The sequence below is a fragment of the Dama dama genome, chromosome 32 (assembly GCF_033118175.1).
Source record: "Dama dama isolate Ldn47 chromosome 32, ASM3311817v1, whole genome shotgun sequence".
Taxonomy (NCBI): domain Eukaryota; kingdom Metazoa; phylum Chordata; class Mammalia; order Artiodactyla; family Cervidae; genus Dama; species Dama dama.
The window spans coordinates 47,431,821-47,450,964 of NC_083712.1; the positions used below are offsets into that span (position 1 = coordinate 47,431,821).

At 48.5% G+C, this 19,144-nt stretch overlaps 1 protein-coding gene across 1 annotated transcript in view; it reads right to left on the reverse strand.

The window, feature by feature from the left end:
- Positions 1-14,316: 14,316 nt before the first annotated feature.
- Positions 14,317-19,144, reverse strand: part of NR1D2 (nuclear receptor subfamily 1 group D member 2) — a 29,242-nt gene continuing 24,414 nt past the window's right edge. The window contains exon 8 of the mRNA XM_061134866.1: positions 14,317-17,705. Within this exon, the coding sequence (XP_060990849.1) occupies positions 17,509-17,705 (197 nt within the window). The 3' untranslated portion in view covers positions 14,317-17,508. The remainder of the gene's footprint in view (positions 17,706-19,144) is intronic.

The following is a 19,144-nucleotide window of genomic DNA, read 5'->3' on the forward strand; positions in this document are numbered from 1 at the left end:
CTCAAGGACAGAGGAGCCTGGCGTGCTGCAGTCCATGGGGTCCCAAAGAGTCAGACACGACTGAGTGAGTAAGCACCGCACAGCACGGAGCTGTGAACAGGGAAGGACTTCCCTGGTGGCCTGGCGGTTAAGATGCTGCACTTCCACTGGACAGGATGTGGGTTTAATCCCTGGTTGGGGAACTAAGATCCTGTATCCCACGTGGTGGGGCCAAAAAATAAAAACGCAAAAAACAAAGACCATCTCTGACCTCTATGTGCTGTGCGTGTTCAGTTGCTCAGTCGTGTCCAACTCTTTGTGGCTCCCTGGACTGTAGGCCACCAGGTTTCTCTGTCCATGGAATTCTCCAGGCAAGAATACTAGAGGGGGTTGCCATTTCCTCCTCCAGGGGGTCTTTCAGACCCAGGGATCAAACCTGCATCTCTTGTGTCTTTTGCATTGGCAGGCAGGTTCTTTACCACTAGCACCACCTGGGGAGCCCTCTGACCTCTACAAGTTCGCATTTGGGGAATAACGGGTTGGCAGGCGGGGGGTATAGATACCTAAATTATATGACAAGGTTTCCCAAGTGCTATGGGATGAATCATGTCCCCCGAAAAATCCATCCGTTAAGTCCTAATCCCCAGTACCTCTGAATGTAACCGTATTTGAAGATAGGATCCTTATAGAAATCAAATGAAAGCAGTCATTAGGGTAGAACCTAATCCAATCTCACTGGTATGTTTACATGAAGGAGAAACTTCAGACACAGCCAAGTACAGAGGGAAGCTGGCATGAAGACACAGTGAGAGGACAGCCGTCTGGAGGCCACAGGAGAGGCCGGTCAGATCCTCCCCTCACGGCCCACGAAAGGAACCAAGCCTGCAGACACTTGGGTCTTGGACTTGCCTCCGGAACCGTAAGAAGGAAGCTTCTGGGGGTTACCGCCCAGCCTGCCATGCTCTGTTCCAGCAGCCCTGCAAACCAATGCACCGGACTGTACTCTAGAGCCGTGCTGCGCTAACCCGTTTCAGCGGTGTCCGACTCTGTGTGACGCCGTGGACTGTGGCCCGCCGGGCTCCTCCATCCGTGGGGTTCTCCAGGCAGGAAGACTGGAGTGGGCTCAGCAGCAGTGCTCAACCATTCAACTGCTGCAGCGCCGCCCGGAGGATTTCTTAACGCAGACTGCTAGGTCCCAGCCAGAGTTTCTGGTCCAGAAGATACTGGGAAAACTCTAGAACCTACCTTTCTTTTTTTCATTTTTGGGTCATTCCATGCCACTGTGTGGGGTTTTAGTTCCCCAACCAGGGATGGAACCCGAGCTCTGGGCAGTGAACGTGCAGAGTCCTAGCCACTGGACTGCCAAGGAACTCCCTAGAACCTGCATTTCTAGCACGTTCTCAGGTGATGCTGGTTCTGCCAGTCTGAGAACTGCGTCTGAAGAACCACTGACTTAGGGGTACAGATTCAAGATTAAGGCTATCTCTAGTCAGGCAGAATCAAGCTAGGAGACCTCTTGCTCCCTCCCCTCGAGTCTAAAATGGGAAGTTTTCAAGCCAGAGCTTCACTCAGGTGCAGTAACAGGAGGTGAGCTGCTCGGGTGTGCTCGTCCCGGGGCGGTCAGTCACAGAGTTTCAGCAGTCTCAATCCCGAGGACACAGTAGCCATGTCCCTACAGCCCGGCCACGAGTGAGTCTTCGTTCTGAGCAGTAAGATCAGCAGTCCTCCCTGCATTGACAAGGTCATCGGGAGGGTAGATGGGGGTTGAGCTCCGTCCTCCCCATGCCACCGAACCCCAATTCATGTGCCCAACACACAGCGAGGCCAAACTAACCAAAATGATGGACTTCAGAGCAGAGAAAGGTTTATCGCAGGAACATGCAAGAGACAGAGAGCTCATGCCTGCAAGGAGACAGACAGCTCATGCCCCCCAAAATCCCAAACTCCCCAAAGGGTTTCAGCAAAGCATTTTTAAAGGCAAGGTGAGGAAGAGGCACAGTTGTTTCTGCAAATTTCTTTGTGTAGGAATCCTTTGTTCTTGCAACTGTCTATGCAGGGCTGGCCACGGTGTTCCTCTAAACCTCCACCAAGACAAATGCTATTCTCCATTCTGAAACTTTTTATTGCTATACAAATGGAAAAGTGTTATCCTCTTAAAGGTCAGAGCCTTGAAAATGGGCTGTCCTGTCTATTTCAGGCTCTAGGCAACATTCTTAGCCTAAAGCAAAAGCAATAGAATACAAAGGTTAGATGAATGGATAAAGGTGTGGTACACACACGAAGGAATATTACTGAGCCATAAAAAGAGATGAAATTGTGCCATTTGTGGAGACACGGATGGACCTAGAGTCTGTCATACAGAGTGAAGTCAGTCAGAGAAAAACAAATATTGTATATTAACACATGCATGTGGAATCTGGAAAAAATGGTACAGAGGAACCTATTTTCAGGGCAGGAATAGATGTGGATGTAGACAGTGGATGTGTGGACACAGGGAGGGGGCGGAGGAATTGGGAGATGGGATGCGACGCATACACACAGCTGTATGTAAAATAGTAGTGGGGGCCTGCGGTAAAGCAGAGCAAGCTCAGCTTAGTGCTCTGTGATAACCTCCAGGGGTGGGGAGGGGGGCGGGGAATGTGTACATGTAGCTGATTCACTTCATTGTATAGCAGAAACTAATAACATCGTAAAGCAATTATACTCCAATAAAAAAGAGAGAAGCAGAGCTCATGTGGACTCAGAGTTGTTCCTCCCTATTATTACACCGGCTTGAGAAGGTCATCAGGAGGTGTTGCCCCATCCGGCCAGAGACAGTGACTGGAGGGAGGGGACAGAAGGATTGCCCTCTCTTGACCTCCCTACAGCCCAGGACTCTGGGCCCTGCCCCCGAATCACACTTCAGAAGGCCCAAGCCTGTCCCTCCTCTGGCCCCTCTCCCCTGCCAAGGGCGCCCACTTCTAGATCAGCTCCAGATCTGAGCCCCCTGCCCGAGTGGCCTGGACTGCTTCCAGGGCCTGCACAAGCGTCTTTCCTTGGCTGTCATAGTTGAACTGCACGGCTAGTGTCCAAAGCTCTGAGCAGTACGTTGCTACCTGGGGTGGAAGGAGCCCTAATCTGCAGTATTACTGATTTCCACAGTATCAACACTCCCACTGGGGCCAATTTCAAGACACCAGTGTGAAGTCAGCAGGGTCACAAAATTCCTTTAAAAAAAAAAAAAAGCTTCTGTTGCTATGGGATAAAAGCAGGAGTGTGGAAAACGGGGAACAGGCTAGCGGCCTTCATTTGTACTTTTGCCTCAGTCCTGTGTTTATTAGCAGTAAGCCAAGAGCACCATTCTAGACAGTATTGAAAAAGCAGAGACATCACTTTGCTGACAAATGTCCGTGTAGTCAACACTATGGTTTTTCCAGTAGTCAAGTACAGATGTGAGGATTGGGCCATAAAGAAAACTGAGTGCTGAAGAACTGATGCTTTTGAACTGTGGTGTTGGAGAAGACTCTTGAGAGTCCCTCGGGCTGTGAGAAGATCAAACCAGTCAATCCTAAAGGAAATCAACCCTGAATATTCATTGGAAGGACTGATGCTGAAGCTGAAGCTCCAATACTTTGGCCACCTGATGGGGAGAGCCGACTCATTGGAAAAGACCCTGATGCTGGGAAAGACTGAAGGCAAGGGGCAGCAGAGGATGAGATGGTTAGATAGCATTATGGACTCGATGGACATGAATCTGAGCAAACTGCAGGAGATAGTGAAGGACAGGAGAGCCTGGCATGCTGCAGTCCATGAGGTCACAAAGAGTTGGACACGACTTAGCAACTGAACAACAACAAAAAAGGATCATTTCTGCATCAACAGGGAGGCTGGTCTGGTCGCCACCGATCGTGGCTGTCATTGATGAGCTCGCAAAGGAGGGCCTTCCGCCCTAACAGGACTCCATGCAGAAGACAATACTGTTGGTTTCCTACCTCACAGCCGTCTTCCAACCCCTTGTTCTTTCCAGGAGAGCCTGCTGCTCTCTACAGAGAGTCAAAGACATTATATATATGCTTGTTTTCCAGGTTCTCTTGCCAAATGAGACCCAACTGGCCAGTGGCAGCTGAGACACATAGTCTGTGGCGGCCTCCTTCTGAAAGAAATTTCCCCCCATACACAAGAGGAAGGTTTCTCCTCTTCTCCTCTGGACACAGTAATTCTGCCGTGATGCCTGACAAGGTGCCCACTTGCAATGTGAGAAACATGCACAAGCTGACAAAGAAACTTTTGTTGGTTTTTTTTTATTAATTGTGATAAAATACACATGTCATAAAATTAATCATTTTCAAGTATATAGTTCAGTAGTGTTAAGTCCAGTCTCATCACTGTGCAACCAGTCTCCAGAACTGTTTTCTTCTCCGTTTTTTGAAGTGTCCTTGCTTCACAATGTTGTGTTAAGTTCCGCTGTACAGCAAAGGGACTCAGTTATAAAAACATATACATTCTTCTTCATGTTCTTTTCCACTGTGGTTTACCACGGGTTACTGAAGATAGTGCCCTGGGCTCTGCAGTAGGACTTTGTCTGTCCCTCCTGTATAAGTAGCTCACATCTGCTAACCCAGCCTCCCACTCCATCCCTCCCCCGCCCCCCTTGGCAACACCAGTCTGTTCTCTATATCTGTGAGTCTATTTCTGTGTCATAGAGAGGTTCATTTGTGTCATATTTTAGAACCCACATATAAGTGATATCATACGGTGTTTGTCTTTCTCTGTCTGACTTCTCAGTATGATAATCTCGCGGTCCACCCATGGTGCTGCACATGGCATTATTTCATTCTTTTCTTGGATGAGTAACATTCCATTGTACAGATGTACCACACCTTCTTTATCCACTCATCTGCCAGTGGACATTTAGGTGATTTCTATGTTTATTGTGAAGAGTGCTGCTATGAACATACGGGTGCATGTATCTTTCTCAATTATGATTTTATCTCCAGAATTTTTTCATCTAGCAAAACTGAAGCTCTGAAATACCTCACCATCCTGCCCTACCCCGACCTTTCATCCCCAAGAAAACAGCATTCTACTTCCTTCCTTCTTTTCTGTCTGTGAATGTGACCACTCCAAATACTTCATATAAGTGGAATTATTTAGTATTTGTCTTTTTATGACTTCGCTTATTTCATTTGGCATTAAGGTTCATCCTAGTTGTGGGATGTGCCAGAATTTTTCTTTTTTACAACTGAATAGTATTCCCATCACATACATATAATGTGTTTTATAATATAAAAATTATATAAAATTATAATAAAATTATATAAGATTATAATTATTATAATAATATTCCCATCACACACATATAAACCATGTGTTGTGTATCCATTCAGATGTCAATGAACACAGGCTGCTTCCACCCTTTGGCTACCATGAATAAGGCTGCCATAATCTGGATGTACAAATACTTTTTCAAGATGCTGCTTTCAATTCTTCAGGAGTATAGTCCCAGAACCGGTATTGCTGGATTATACGGTAATTCTATTTTAAAAGCTTTAAGGACTGCCATACCTTTTCCACAGCAGCTGCACCACTTAACATTAACACCCAGAGGGCACAGTGGTTCCGAGGTTTCACATCTTCACCAACACGCATTTTCTTTTCTGTTTTTCTGTTTGTTTGATGAACAACAACGTACAACCACCACCTAATGGGTGTGAGGGGTACTCTTGAGTTCTTGATGGCACTTGGAGCCACTGAACCAGCCTGGAGTTGCCCTGCCTCCAGAGATCTCACACAGGAAGTAAGGAACAAATATCCTTACTGCTTTCATCCCCTTTAGGCAAGTCTTAAGTATCCTTTAATTGATGCACTGCTCTTTCCATGAGACCCCAAACAGAAAGGACTAATTCAGAATGGACTTAAATGTTTCTCATATAGGAAGCCCTTTAGATAGGAACCTTCGAGTTTCGAATCTTCAAAGACAAGACGTGGACTTGCATTCTCCTGTCCAATCACTTCTCAGTTCTCGCGTCTGGGGTACACTGTCACACGTGTGCATCCGCTGCAAGTGGCTGTGTTTTTGTGCATTTTGTTGTACAGTATTGTCCGAGCATAGTAGCACAGTATCTTTATTTCAAGCCCGGGATGTCCAGAAGCAAATGTAAAAGCAGCAGTATGTAGCTGACTGTGGTAGCTGGGTGCCGAGGCTAACTGTTGGCCTTAGGAACAGACGGGCCTTGTGGATGTGCTCTCAGAATGGAGCACGTTCGTGCGTAGGCGGCTTACTGCATTTTCCACTATGTGCAGCTTCCTGAACTCTTGAAACCTAACTCAAATTCTACCCCGGGATCAAGTCATGCTGTAGAGCTATGCAAATACAAAAGAGTGCTCACAACCAGCTTTATCCATAATAACCCCAAACTGGAAACAGCCCAGATATTCATCAATAGGAAAAATAAACCTGTACACCCCTACAAAGGGATTCTATGCAGCAACATACGGGTCAGAGCAATAGTTATTGTCTCCTTAGCAACAGGGATTGTCTGGAAAGGGGTACAAGGAGACTTTGGGGGTGACAGTAACATTCTCTGTCTCAGCTGGGTTCGGGGTTGCAGGGGCAGAATGCCTGTGTCACGCAGAGTGGAGACTGTACCAAAAGATGTGTGCATTTCCTTGTAAACTTTCCATCAAAGGAACAAACTGTGAATTAATATTCAGCTCTAGCGAACCGTATGCAAGCTGAACATCTTAGGGAGCAGTTTCCTGATGACTGCAGTTTATTTTATTAAAGAATTTTTTTAATAGATGAGGCTTTCCTGGTGACTCAGTGTGTAAAGAATCTGTGTGCCAATGCAGGAGACACGGGGTCACAATCCTGATCCGGGAAGATCCCACATGCCGTGGACAGCTAAGCCCGTGCATCCTAACCACCGAGCCAGTGCTCTAGAGCCTGGGGGCTGCAACTGCTGAAGCCCCGGAGTCCCAGAGCCTGTGCTCCTCAGCAAGGCAGGCCACAGCACCGAGAAGCCCACGGAATGGGAGAGGAGCCCCCACGCTCTGCAACCAAGAGCCACCGCTGCCAAAAATAAATAAATAAAATGACCCTTAAAAAACCAAGATCGATGGGTGTATGGAAGGGTGGACAGACATGTAAGAAGTACAGAATGACGATGATAAGATACGGGTTGTAGACGTCTGGGTGTTCCCTGGAAGATTCTTCTGGCATTACCAGCCAAGAGTGTTGGAAAATGACAGCAGGTGGAAGTTTTGGTTGTACACGGTGAAATATTTCTCTGAATTCCTTGAGGGCTGGAGTAAAATTAAAAGGATGTAGGTGAGGCAATGAGAGAATCAACTGCAAACATTTTACACTCTTTTACACTTCTACTACAAAACCGTACTCTTTGGTTAGGACCGAAGACACAAGCGCTGCTATGCGGGAAAGTCTGAGTCGAGGAGCCCCTGAGCGGACAGGTGAGCCCGGAGCCCGGCACCGGGGGCTCCGGACATCTCTCCCGCCCTGGGCCCTCCTCCGGCTTCTGGAACCTTGGGGGAATGAAACTCCTTGGCACAACCCCCAGGCCCTGCACACTTCTGTCCTCGAGCCTCCAGAGGTGACTCGGAGCGAAAGTCAGTGGACAGTCGCTGGCAGGGCGCAGCGTCGCCCCGGGTGTCACCCTTCAGCGGCGGTCTCCGCCACGCCGCCCCCAGCGCAGTCTCCGCGGCGACGGCTCTTCTGTGTTGGTTTCCAGATCATGGCGTCACAAAGGTCAGCCCTGGATGCGATGCTGGAGGGCACAGGGGTCAACGCCCTTGACTCCTCGAAGAGCCGAACTGTGACCAGAGAGGTGTCTTCCAACCTCAGCAAACGTTGAGAACATTCGAAACTAAAAGACACGGAATGCTTCCCTTTGAGGACACGCAAGTTGTCTGTACCGTCAAGAAGCATGAAGCCAACCATCACAGCCTCTGAGGTAGAAGTCCACGCTGGGCAAGGCCAGCGCCGACCGGAAGACTGAGGACCCTCCCTGAGGGGCAGGTGGCAAGACACGGGCCTGGTCATCCTCTGTCCCTTGTTTCAGATGCTCCTGAGGAAGTGACTGGAAATCGGCCGTGTGCGAAGGCGGAGGTCCCCACTGGGTGGGTCCTTCCTGACAGCGCAGCTTCCAGCTGAGAAGGCTAAACCAGGAGACACCCGCTCAGCGGCCGTCTCCTCACCGCAGCCCAACGGCTTGTGAGAGACCCGCCCTGGGCTGAGCCCCCTTCTCTGGGGCTTCTGAGACCTGACCCCCGGGGCTGAGCCCCCAGAGAACCCCAGCCTCCTCCCCGGGGGCTCCTGAGAGACCCGCCCTGGGCTGAGCCCCCTTCTCTGGGGCTTCTGAGACCTGACCCCCGGGGCTGAGCCCCCAGAGAGCCCCCCAGCCTCCTCCCCGGGGGCTTGTGAGAGACCCGCCCTGGGCTGAGCCCCCTTCTCTGGGGCTTCTGAGACCTGACCCCCGGGGCTGAGCCCCCAGAGAGCCCCCCAGCCTCCTCCCCGGGGGCTCCTGAGAGACCCACCCTGGGCTGAGCCCCCTTCTCTGGGGCTTCTGAGACCAGCCCCCGGGCTGAGCCCCCAGAGAACCCCCAGCCTCCTCCCCGGGGGCTTGTGAGAGACCCGCCCTGGGCTGAGCCCTCTTCTCTGGGGCTTCTGAGACCTGACCCTGGGCTGAGCCCCCAGAGAGCCCCCCAGCCTCCTCCCCGGGGGCTTGTGAGAGACCCGCCCTGGGCTGAGCCCTCTTCTCTGGGGCTTCTGAGACCTGACCCCGGGGGCTGAGCCCCCAGAGAACCCCCAGCCTCCTCCCCGGGGGCTTGTGAGAGACCCGCCCTGGGCTGAGCCCCCTTCTCTGGGGCTTCTGAGACCTGCCCCCGGGCTGAGCCCCCAGAGAACCCCCAGCCTCCTCCCCGGGGGCTTGTGAGAGACCCGCCCTGGGCTGAGCCCTCTTCTCTGGGGCTTCTGAGACCTGACCCCCGGGGCTGAGCCCCCAGAGAACCCCCAGCCTCCTCCCCGGGGGCTTGTGAGAGACCCGCCCTGGGCTGAGCCCTCTTCTCTGGGGCTTCTGAGACCTGACCCCCGGGGCTGAGCCCCCAGAGAACCCCCAGCCTCCTCCCCGGGGGCTTGTGAGAGACCCGCCCTGGGCTGAGCCCTCTTCTCTGGGGCTTCTGAGACCTGCCCCCAGGCTGAGCCCCCAGAGAACCCCCCAGCCTCCTCCCCGGGGGCTTGTGAGAGACCCGCCCTGGGCTGAGCCCTCTTCTCTGGGGCTTCTGAGACCTGACCCCCGGGGCTGAGCCCCCAGAGAGCCCCCCAGCCTCCTCCCCGGGGGCTTGTGAGAGACCCGCCCCCAGGCTGAGCCCCCAGAGAGCCCCCCAGCCTCCTCCCCGGGGGCTTGTGAGAGACCCGCCCTGGGCTGAGCCCTCTTCTCTGGGGCTTCTGAGACCTGACCCCGGGGGCTGAGCCCCCAGAGAGCCCCCCAGCCTCCTCCCCGGGGGCTTGTGAGAGACCCGCCCTGGGCTGAGCCCTCTTCTCTGGGGCTTCTGAGACCTGACCCCGGGGGCTGAGCCCCCAGAGAACCCCCAGCCTCCTCCCCGGGGGCTTGTGAGAGACCCGCCCTGGGCTGAGCCCTCTTCTCTGGGGCTTCTGAGACCTGACCCCCGGGGCTGAGCGCCCAGAGAACCCCCAGCCTCCTCCCCGGGGGCTTGTGAGAGACCCGCCCTGGGCTGAGCCCTCTTCTCTGGGGCTTCTGAGACCTGCCCCTGGGCTGAGCCCTCTTCTCTGGGGCTTCTGAGACCTGACCCCGGGGGCTGAGCCCCCAGAGAACCCCCAGCCTCCTCCCCGGGGGCTTGTGAGAGACCCGCCCTGGGCTGAGCCCTCTTCTCTGGGGCTTCTGAGACCTGACCCCCGGGATGAGCCCCCAGAGAACCCCCAGCCTCCTCCCCGGGGGCTTGTGAGAGACCCGCCCTGGGCTGAGCCCTCTTCTCTGGGGCTTCTGAGACCTGACCCCCGGGGCTGAGCCCCCAGAGAGCCCCCCAGCCTCCTCCCCGGGGGCTTGTGAGAGACCCGCCCCCAGGCTGAGCCCCCAGAGAGCCCCCCAGCCTCCTCCCCGGGGGCTTGTGAGAGACCCGCCCTGGGCTGAGCCCTCTTCTCTGGGGCTTCTGAGACCTGACCCCGGGGGCTGAGCCCCCAGAGAGCCCCCCAGCCTCCTCCCCGGGGGCTTGTGAGAGACCCGCCCTGGGCTGAGCCCTCTTCTCTGGGGCTTCTGAGACCTGACCCCGGGGGCTGAGCCCCCAGAGAACCCCCAGCCTCCTCCCCGGGGGCTTGTGAGAGACCCGCCCTGGGCTGAGCCCTCTTCTCTGGGGCTTCTGAGACCTGACCCCCGGGGCTGAGCCCCCAGAGAACCCCCAGCCTCCTCCCCGGGGGCTTGTGAGAGACCCGCCCTGGGCTGAGCCCTCTTCTCTGGGGCTTCTGAGACCTGCCCCTGGGCTGAGCCCTCTTCTCTGGGGCTTCTGAGACCTGACCCCGGGGGCTGAGCCCCCAGAGAACCCCCAGCCTCCTCCCCGGGGGCTTGTGAGAGACCCGCCCTGGGCTGAGCCCTCTTCTCTGGGGCTTCTGAGACCTGACCCCCGGGATGAGCCCCCAGAGAGCCCCACAGCCTCCTCCCTTGGGGCTCCTGAGAGACCCGCCCCCAGGCTGAGCCCCTAGAGAGCCCCCCGAGCCTCCTCCCTGGGGCCCACCTCTCTCTCCTCCCTCTGCTTACGGGCAGTGACCTCATGTCTGAATAGGCTTCACTGTTGGCAAAGATTTTACTTCCTCTCAGTCTCGCACCCACTCCGTCCTTTTCCAGATGAGAGAACGTTTTACTGAGGGGTTGGGGGGATAACATTAGACTATTATGTGTTGACTCCTTGCCTAAATTTCCCCTTTAGCCCCTCTCAACAGCCCACCTCTTCAGAGAGCCAAGCAGACTTACTAAAAACTGCTCTGCAAGGAGGGGACCCGGCCCTGGCCTCTCTGTCACACAGAACAGCTGAGGGCAGACTCCAAGGCCCAGACATCTGGGTTTTGCAATCCGCCTCTCCATTAAGTAGCTGTGCAAACTTGAATGTTACTTAAACTCTGAGCCTAGGTTTCTTCATCTAGAAAAACAGAATTACCTCTTGGGGTTAAGTAATAGTGGTGTGAAGGTAGTGTTTAACAGCCAGCTCCCTGAGGAGGAGTATCATACGTATGAGTGTGCATCTATTGTTCTTACCGAAAGGCGATACAGCACACAATATATAAAGTGTACGATCCTCTTTACTGTTAACTCCATATACACAATTCTCACAGAATGCATGCCTTATATTTGCCAAAGTTGCAACTGACAAACAGTTCTGGCAAGCTGAATGATATTTTAAATATATTACTACAATAAGTGTGTGCATGCTCCGTCACTTCAGTTGTGTCTGACTCTTTGCAACCCCATGGACTGTAGCCTGCCCGGCGCCTCTGTCCATGGGATTCTCCAGGCAAGAATACTGGAGTGGGTTGTCATGCTCTCCTCCAATACAATAAAACAATAAAAATGACATCAGAACTTGACTTGTTTATCAATGATGTGAGAAATTTCTTTGCTGAACCAGTTAATACTTTTCAACTACTGGACTATTTCTTCATTTTTCTATGCTATTTGCAATGGTTAATGGCAACAGATGTGAGACACTTCTAAGTGTAATCTGTATCCTTAACATTTTCTCCATCACTTTCTCAAGCCTAGAAAATCAACAAAACAATAAATCAAGCCCTGATTCAGAGCATGTGCAGATTTTCATGGTATAGATAATCCCTTGGCAGGGAAATGGGAAGGTGTGCAGAAACACGCTGACAAAGGATTCCCACCATGCACTGAACCCACCGTACACACACATAAAGCATTAATAATAAATTTAAAATAATTAGGGAGAGATGAGCTTTGAGTATTACCCATTCAAATATAACTCAATTGTAAACTTACATAACTTAATTTTTAATAATGGCTGTTTCTACCAACCAGGCCCCTAAATCCCTGACCAGGTCACACCAGACCTCAGGAGCCCCCGAGCTGGCAGCAGCTGCAGGACTCGGCTGCTCTGACTGGCGACCACCTGCTCCACAGGCACACACCTTGGCAACACCGTCTGGATTGGCACCCTGGATTTTCATGGAACCTCACTGTGCGCTAAAGAATAAAAACTCCTGAGACACAGACGTTCAGTAAATGTAAGTAATGAAGAAGTAAACCATCAGTTTATTCCTCAAAAATCCTGTCCGACAAAATAGCTTTGAAAAAGAGCAGCCACTGCAATGGTGGGGGGTGGGGCGGGGGGTGGGGGGGCACAGAAAGATGATCAAGACAGAACGCAAGCGCGGGTGCTTTCCAGTTTGGAAACTACCCTACTTGTGTTTAACTGCAGAATCTGCACAGGAAATGAAATATCTCTTGTAGGAGGGAAAAACAGATGAAAATGTACAAGCAAAGCAACAAAGTAATGGGGTGGGGGGAACCACTGAGGTTAAGGATAAGAAGAGTTCAGAGAAAAATGAAGCAACAGATGAGAAAACAGCTTACCTCAGAGACCTCAGAAGGTCATATTCAGTTCTATGTGCCAGCTTCGCTGGTGGTTCAGGCAGTGAAGAATTTGCCTGTAACGTAGGAAACCCAGGTTCAGTCCCTGTGTCAGGAAGATCCCCTGGAGGAAGGCAAGCAACTCACTCTAGTACTCTTGCCTGGAGAATCCCATGGACAGAGGAGCCTGGCGGGCCACAGTCCATGGGGTCGTAGTCAGACACAACCAAGCGACTAAGAACGCGGTCATCCCGGGTTTGTACTGGAGTCTTTAACACTGGGCTCACTCTCTTGGTTATCTGTGTTAAAATGCAGGGGCAATGCTCATCCTGAGAGCACGTTCACCTTCTGGGGAATGCGCCCCACGTAAGGGGCTCTGGAGAGGTCCTGAGCTTTCCTCCCAGCCTGCATTCATGGCTCCTACACACACTCAATTCAAAGTGTTCTAAGTGGATCTACTACTCTGGTGTCTGAAAATCACCCCAAGGCCAGCAACTTTCACACTGTGAAGGCAACTCTGACAAGGCTCCTAGAACACAGGCCGTAGTTGTTCCTCAACTTCTAGAAAGAAAGTGAAGTCACTCAGTCATGCCTGACTCTTTGAGACCCCCAAGGACTGTAGCCCGCCAGGCTCCTCTGTCCATGGGATTCTCCAGGCAAGAATACTGGAGTGGGTTACCATTTCCTTCTCCAGGGGATCTTCCTGACTCAGGGATTGAAGCCGGGTCTCCCACACTGCAGGTAGACTCTACCATCAGGGAAGCCCCCAGACTAAAAATTAAGAAAAGCAAATGTAACAAGTTTTAACAGGCCCGAGTGAGTGTTAAAACTAACACCAGATCCATGAACTGGCTGTTTTTACTCAGTTATTCACGAGCAGTATTTCCAAAACTTGCAAGGATTTCCATCTGTTTTGCTTTCCATCAACCACACGTTTATTTCAAGTTCATTGTTTCTCATCCTGTGCAAAAAAGGGGCAAAACCCGATGCAAATTTGTATAATACTCAACAGAATATGATCAACATCCTGATCAAAACTTGAAGTGGGTTACCAGGGACTTTTCTCCTGAAAGCACACTTTCCAAAGAGCTTTAGAAGAGCTCAGCACAGAAAGAATGGGGTGGGGGGGCTGTTTATCCAGTGGAGAGCGTTTGGGAAAAAAATCTGCATCCCCCTAAACCCTTTCTTAAAGGACACATGCACATTTGCTCATCAGAGAACACGAATACCATAAAGACATCTCAGTAACCTTGGTTAACCCAGTGTTTCCACATTCATTTCATCAAGAAGCCCATGTCTCCCACCTGACATCAATTAACATTCACAGGAAAGTAGGGGATATTACTGGTCTTGGAAACAAATTCGGGAAACGCTGGTTTAAGTGGCCCGCACAGTGGCACCCCCTAGTTAAGATGAGAGGAGGCGGTGGTCGTGCGGAGGCTCCCGACCCGGTTCATGGCTACGGCTGAGCCCTGTCTACACCAGGTCCCCCACCCCTGCCTCTCCCGGTCCCCTAACCAGGAACCTCTTTTCAGCTGGCATCATAGAAAACTCAGTCTTTGCTGGAATCTCTAAACAAACTCTGAAGTCTCCTTTTTAAAAAAGTCCTGCATATTTATACCCCCACCCCCATGCTGAATCAGAGATCTACATAAAAGAGACCCTGCTCTGCTCAGGGAAAGCAGTAAGGTAATTATAGATGGTCTTACAAAAAACTCAGGATAGGAAAATACCAAATACCACACCTGGTTAGAAATAATATTTATTATTCCCTCCCCCCATGTACAGATTACTTTTCAGAAACATGAACATATTATCCATGTCTTCATCAATAACAGTTTGTAGAAAATAAACTTAATTCATATCTTGTCAACAATATAGTTCTATCATTTTTTTAAACAATAGCCATTTTATTTTTCCATGTCAGTTCAAGAATAGCTTCAAGTTTTACATTTCAGATCAAACCAAGACAATCTTTGTTTCTAGGTAACTGCCTGACAGAGCTCCCCCCTCCCAACCCCTAAAAAATTCTATGCCCTAAGTGATAAACTCTTCTTGTACATTCAGCAAACTTTACATTGGAAAAGAAAAAGAATAATTGAGATAGGTACTTGCTCTCGTGCACAGTAATAAATCTAGCTGAGCTTCTACTCCTTGCTTTGCAATGATGTTTACATAAAAAAAAATCGTATCTTATCAAGTTACAATGGTAATTTCTTGAAATGTGTTTACAGAAGCTATACACTTAATCCACTCAAATTTCCTTCTGATTTTTGAATCTGTAATTAAACCATCGCCATAAGGAAAAGCTTCATCCCAAGAAGATGTTTCCCCTTTTCCTCAGCTATTTCTCTCTAAAGGCTTGAATCGTCTCTAAGATCATGTAAGGAGATACATTAAAAGCACAAGAAAAAAATGTTTTAGCTTGCTGACATAATGCCCTTAAGTTTGCTGACATAATGCCCATGTCTTAACTTTAAAATGTAAAATCAGAGTTAAAGCATCACTTAATTCATACAGTACATTGTTAATTAATCGACAGTGTCCCACCAACTCAGAAGTTCCCCAAACTGGTTGTCTTCTACGCATTTATCAACAGTAAGTTTATAACCAATGACTCAATCAAAGAATGTGCTTATAGGAGGCTGCTGGTTTAACTTTAGAATTACAAGTTTAAATCGTGGGCTATTTTCAAATATAGAAACGCTAAGAGTGGCATATGAACTATTAAATTTGTTTCCCATTACCTACAGGAAGAATTTGTTCAAATAAAATTTTACAAGACAAAATGCAAATCTCTATACCTATATATAGATGTATACATGTATATATTGAACCTAACTAAAGTTTTATAAGCAATACTAACATAGTTCTGGTTACACATTCCTAAAGACTTAGTAACTGCTTTAAAGATATATGTTATAAAGAGGCTTATGCAAAAGGCAAAAATTAAGAAACAACATGATCTTTGAGGTTTTCAGTATTACATCAAAAAGCTGTTTCTATTTCCCATAGAAGAAAACTATGCATTTATCTTCGGAAAAAAATTATAAAAAGATAATGCTATCATGTAAAGAATTCACAAAAACTATACTGTATATCCCATAAAAGTCATACCTATTTAAGGTAAATCACAATTATGGTTTACCTTGTACTACAGACATCACCATCACCTTTCCTCTTTAATAAAGAGGGGGTTTAACTTTTTTAACTTACTTAACTAGTGCCACAGAAATTCAAGTCCTAGTAGCAACAAGTTAAACAAGGTTACAAAATAAGGCATTCTGCTCACATGTCATTAAAGTAACAGGCTGAGACAGTAAAGGGGACCTTTTCATTTTTGTAATTTTATATAATCTAAAAATTATACAGAAGGCAATCTTAACCCAAAAAATCCAATTAGCTGCTATCTTGCAGGGCAACAGAAAAACATACACAAAATCCTCAACTTTCAGGTGATTTTCTCCAACTGCCATAAAAAGGCCAATCTTAGCTATTTAATAAAGCCCAAGAACAGAAATAAGGATGAAATGTCTTTGACTATACTATTCCTAAGCCTGTAGGTCACACACTAAATGATTTTTCAAATTATAGGTTAAATCTAATTTGACAAAATCCCTGTAGTGTTGTTTAGGGGAAAAAACAAAACAAGTGGCTTCAGAACACACCTGCAATCTACATTCACACACAGGCACACATCAACACGTGAAACTGTTTTCTTAAATATCGGTTCTCCAGAAAGAATCAAAATGTTTATCATCAAGCTGCAGCATGTGTATTAAGGGGCAGCAATGAAACCTTTTTAGCACAAGGTAAGAATCTGAATGAACTTTTAAATGACCAGTACCTGAAACCAAAAATTTTACTAAAGATGAACTCTAAAACACAAATTTTTTGAAAATCTGGACTCAACTGCCTGTTGCACTTTTACATTAAGTGGTGCTTAAATAAACCAAAATAGAGCATAAATTCAGCACTCTACTCTCTAAACATTTAAAGCAATGGTTATGTTATCAACAGGTAAAATGCACCTAATCTGGGTCTTTTGACACCTCTTGTTTTAAGTTTATTGTATGATAAAGTTCTTCACAGTTTAAAATATTGTGAAGAGATATATTTATGTATAACTATATTCACATAGATATTATGTACACATACTCTGTATTTAATGTACCCATAATCTTTGAATATGTGGGTGCCAGAGGATACCCCACACATATGCAGGAACCCTGAATAGCAGATTGGTGTGGACTGAAATGATTTCTCAGAAAACAGTAGAAGTTAAAAAAAAAAAGATAATTATTATGAATAATTATAACAAAAATTTTACTGTATTTACATAGTGCCTATCTCCCAAGAGGTAAAGATGCTTTACAGATGTTGGTTAGGATGTGTCAGGTGGGCCTGGGGGAAGGATTGGCTCTCATTTCCACAAGCAGGGAGCCTCCCAGGACCGGGCACGCTCACGACGACGACGGGGGCGCCCACACCGAAGTCTCCTCACTCGCAGGGCCTCAACCAGCAGATCAGAGTCCTGTGGTGAAATCAGGCTTCCATCTGACAGGAGGGGTAACTTCCACCACAGAGGGGTAACTTTAGGTCCTCAGATACTTGTGATTACGCCTTACATTTATGTCACAGGGAGATCAAATGGTTTTTGGTTTTGGCAGATGAGAAAGTCTAACATTCAGTGTGACTGTAATTCAGTGTAGCTTCTCCAGTTAAGTGCCGCACAGCTGACGGGTCACTTGGGACGCGGTCAGCCTCCGGCCAGGGCTGAGGAAATGCGGCGGACGGCTGCGGCCGACTGCGGAGACGGCCTGCGGGCTCCTCGTCTCCGAGGTCTCCACGCAGACGGCACGCACAGAGAAATAAGCGTTTCAGCACAAAATGTACAGTTAGCCTGGGTCGGTTCGTGTCCAAATCAGCGAAGGCCTTAGGGGTGAACTTTAAAGGCCAGGAGCTCCTCAGAGTGCATGTTGTTTAAAGAGCGAAGATCTGGCAACTTTAGGAGAAGTTTTGTAAAAATAGAGGCCTCGTTTGGGTGGTTTTTCATTATTAAGGTCCTTAGCGCGCGGATGAGCGTTTCCTGCAAAGCCTCCACGGAGTTGACATTTTCTATCCCCGATCGATCTGCGGAGAGCGAGGAGCAGGGGGAGAGGAGGAGACGCCCATGTTACTAACGGTAAACAGACATAACTGTACTTGTCAGTCTCATTAATGAACTCAAACCAAAGCTTTACACATGGGAACAAAGGCAAAAGATATCTGACAGAGTTTTTTAAATTCCAATGGCAAATGTTTGAAGCTATTAATCATATTATAAAATATGTATCATATAGTACACCTGATAAAATTCTTTTTTTTTTTTTTGATAAAATTCTTTATACTGCTTAAGTATCTTTGCTCACAAAAATCTAGAGGTTCTGATTTTTTAAAATTTGATGCCACCTAATTTCAACTGCTTCTAATGAGCAAAATGAGATGAGTCGTGTGGTTTGGAAGTGTATTTTCACCTCATACGGAACATTCCACATCTGCGTGTTACCACAGGCGGCAGACACCGAGGACCCACGCATGGACTCCTCTCCCCGTGAGTGGGCCAGACTCACTACTGATGAGTCAAGTATCCCAGGAAAAACCACAGCTTCCACCTCAGACAGTCTCTCACTGCTCGCTCTGAGGAAAGCCAGATGCCATGTGAGGTGCCTAAGACGTGGTCCAAGTGCTCAGGAACGGAGGGCTGTCTCCAGCCGACAGCAGCCAGCGACCCAGCGGGACACCCAGTGGACAACTCGCAAGGAACCGACTCCTGCCAACAACCACGTGAATAAGCCTGGAGGTCGCTCTTGCCCTAGTGAAGCCTTCATATGGACTGTGGACAGCTTGAATACAACCTCCTCAGAAGCCCTGAGCCAGAGGCACCTATAGCCCAACCCTCAGAAACTGAGAGAATATATGTACGCATTTTTAAGCCACGGAATCTCTAGGTAACTTGTTACGCAGTAGTAGTTAATCTAACATAGCACTCAATTTTATTATCTATTCAGCGCAGTTTAGTCACTCAGTCATTGTCCGACTCTTTGCGACCCCATGGACTGCAGCACGCCAGGCCTCCCTGTCCACCACCAACTCCCTATTAATAGTTGTATTAAGTTGCATTTACTTTCATTTAGCATACTGTGTTTAAAAATGTTAATAAGTTAGTGATTTAATATAAACCAGCAGTAAAGGAAACTACCTTTAAATGAACCAAACTACAGACTTTTTTCATCAGCAAAGACTATTTCTTCCCTTTACAACAGGAGACAGTTGTACTCAAGAAATATTCAATGGCTCCAAGAAGAGGGGGTTGTAATTAGCAAGAAAAAAACTTCTCCGAGGAAGCAAAATTCTCTGGCCATTTACACTCTGTTTCATTTTTTTTACAAGGAAATCCGGGAGGTCTCCCATTGTGACTGGAAGCTGAAAAAGGCTACTTGGAATGGGAACATTCAAACCAAGGACTAAAATTTAATAGTAAAGGATGGGAGGTTGATTAACTCAATGCAGGAGAAAAATGATGAAAACAG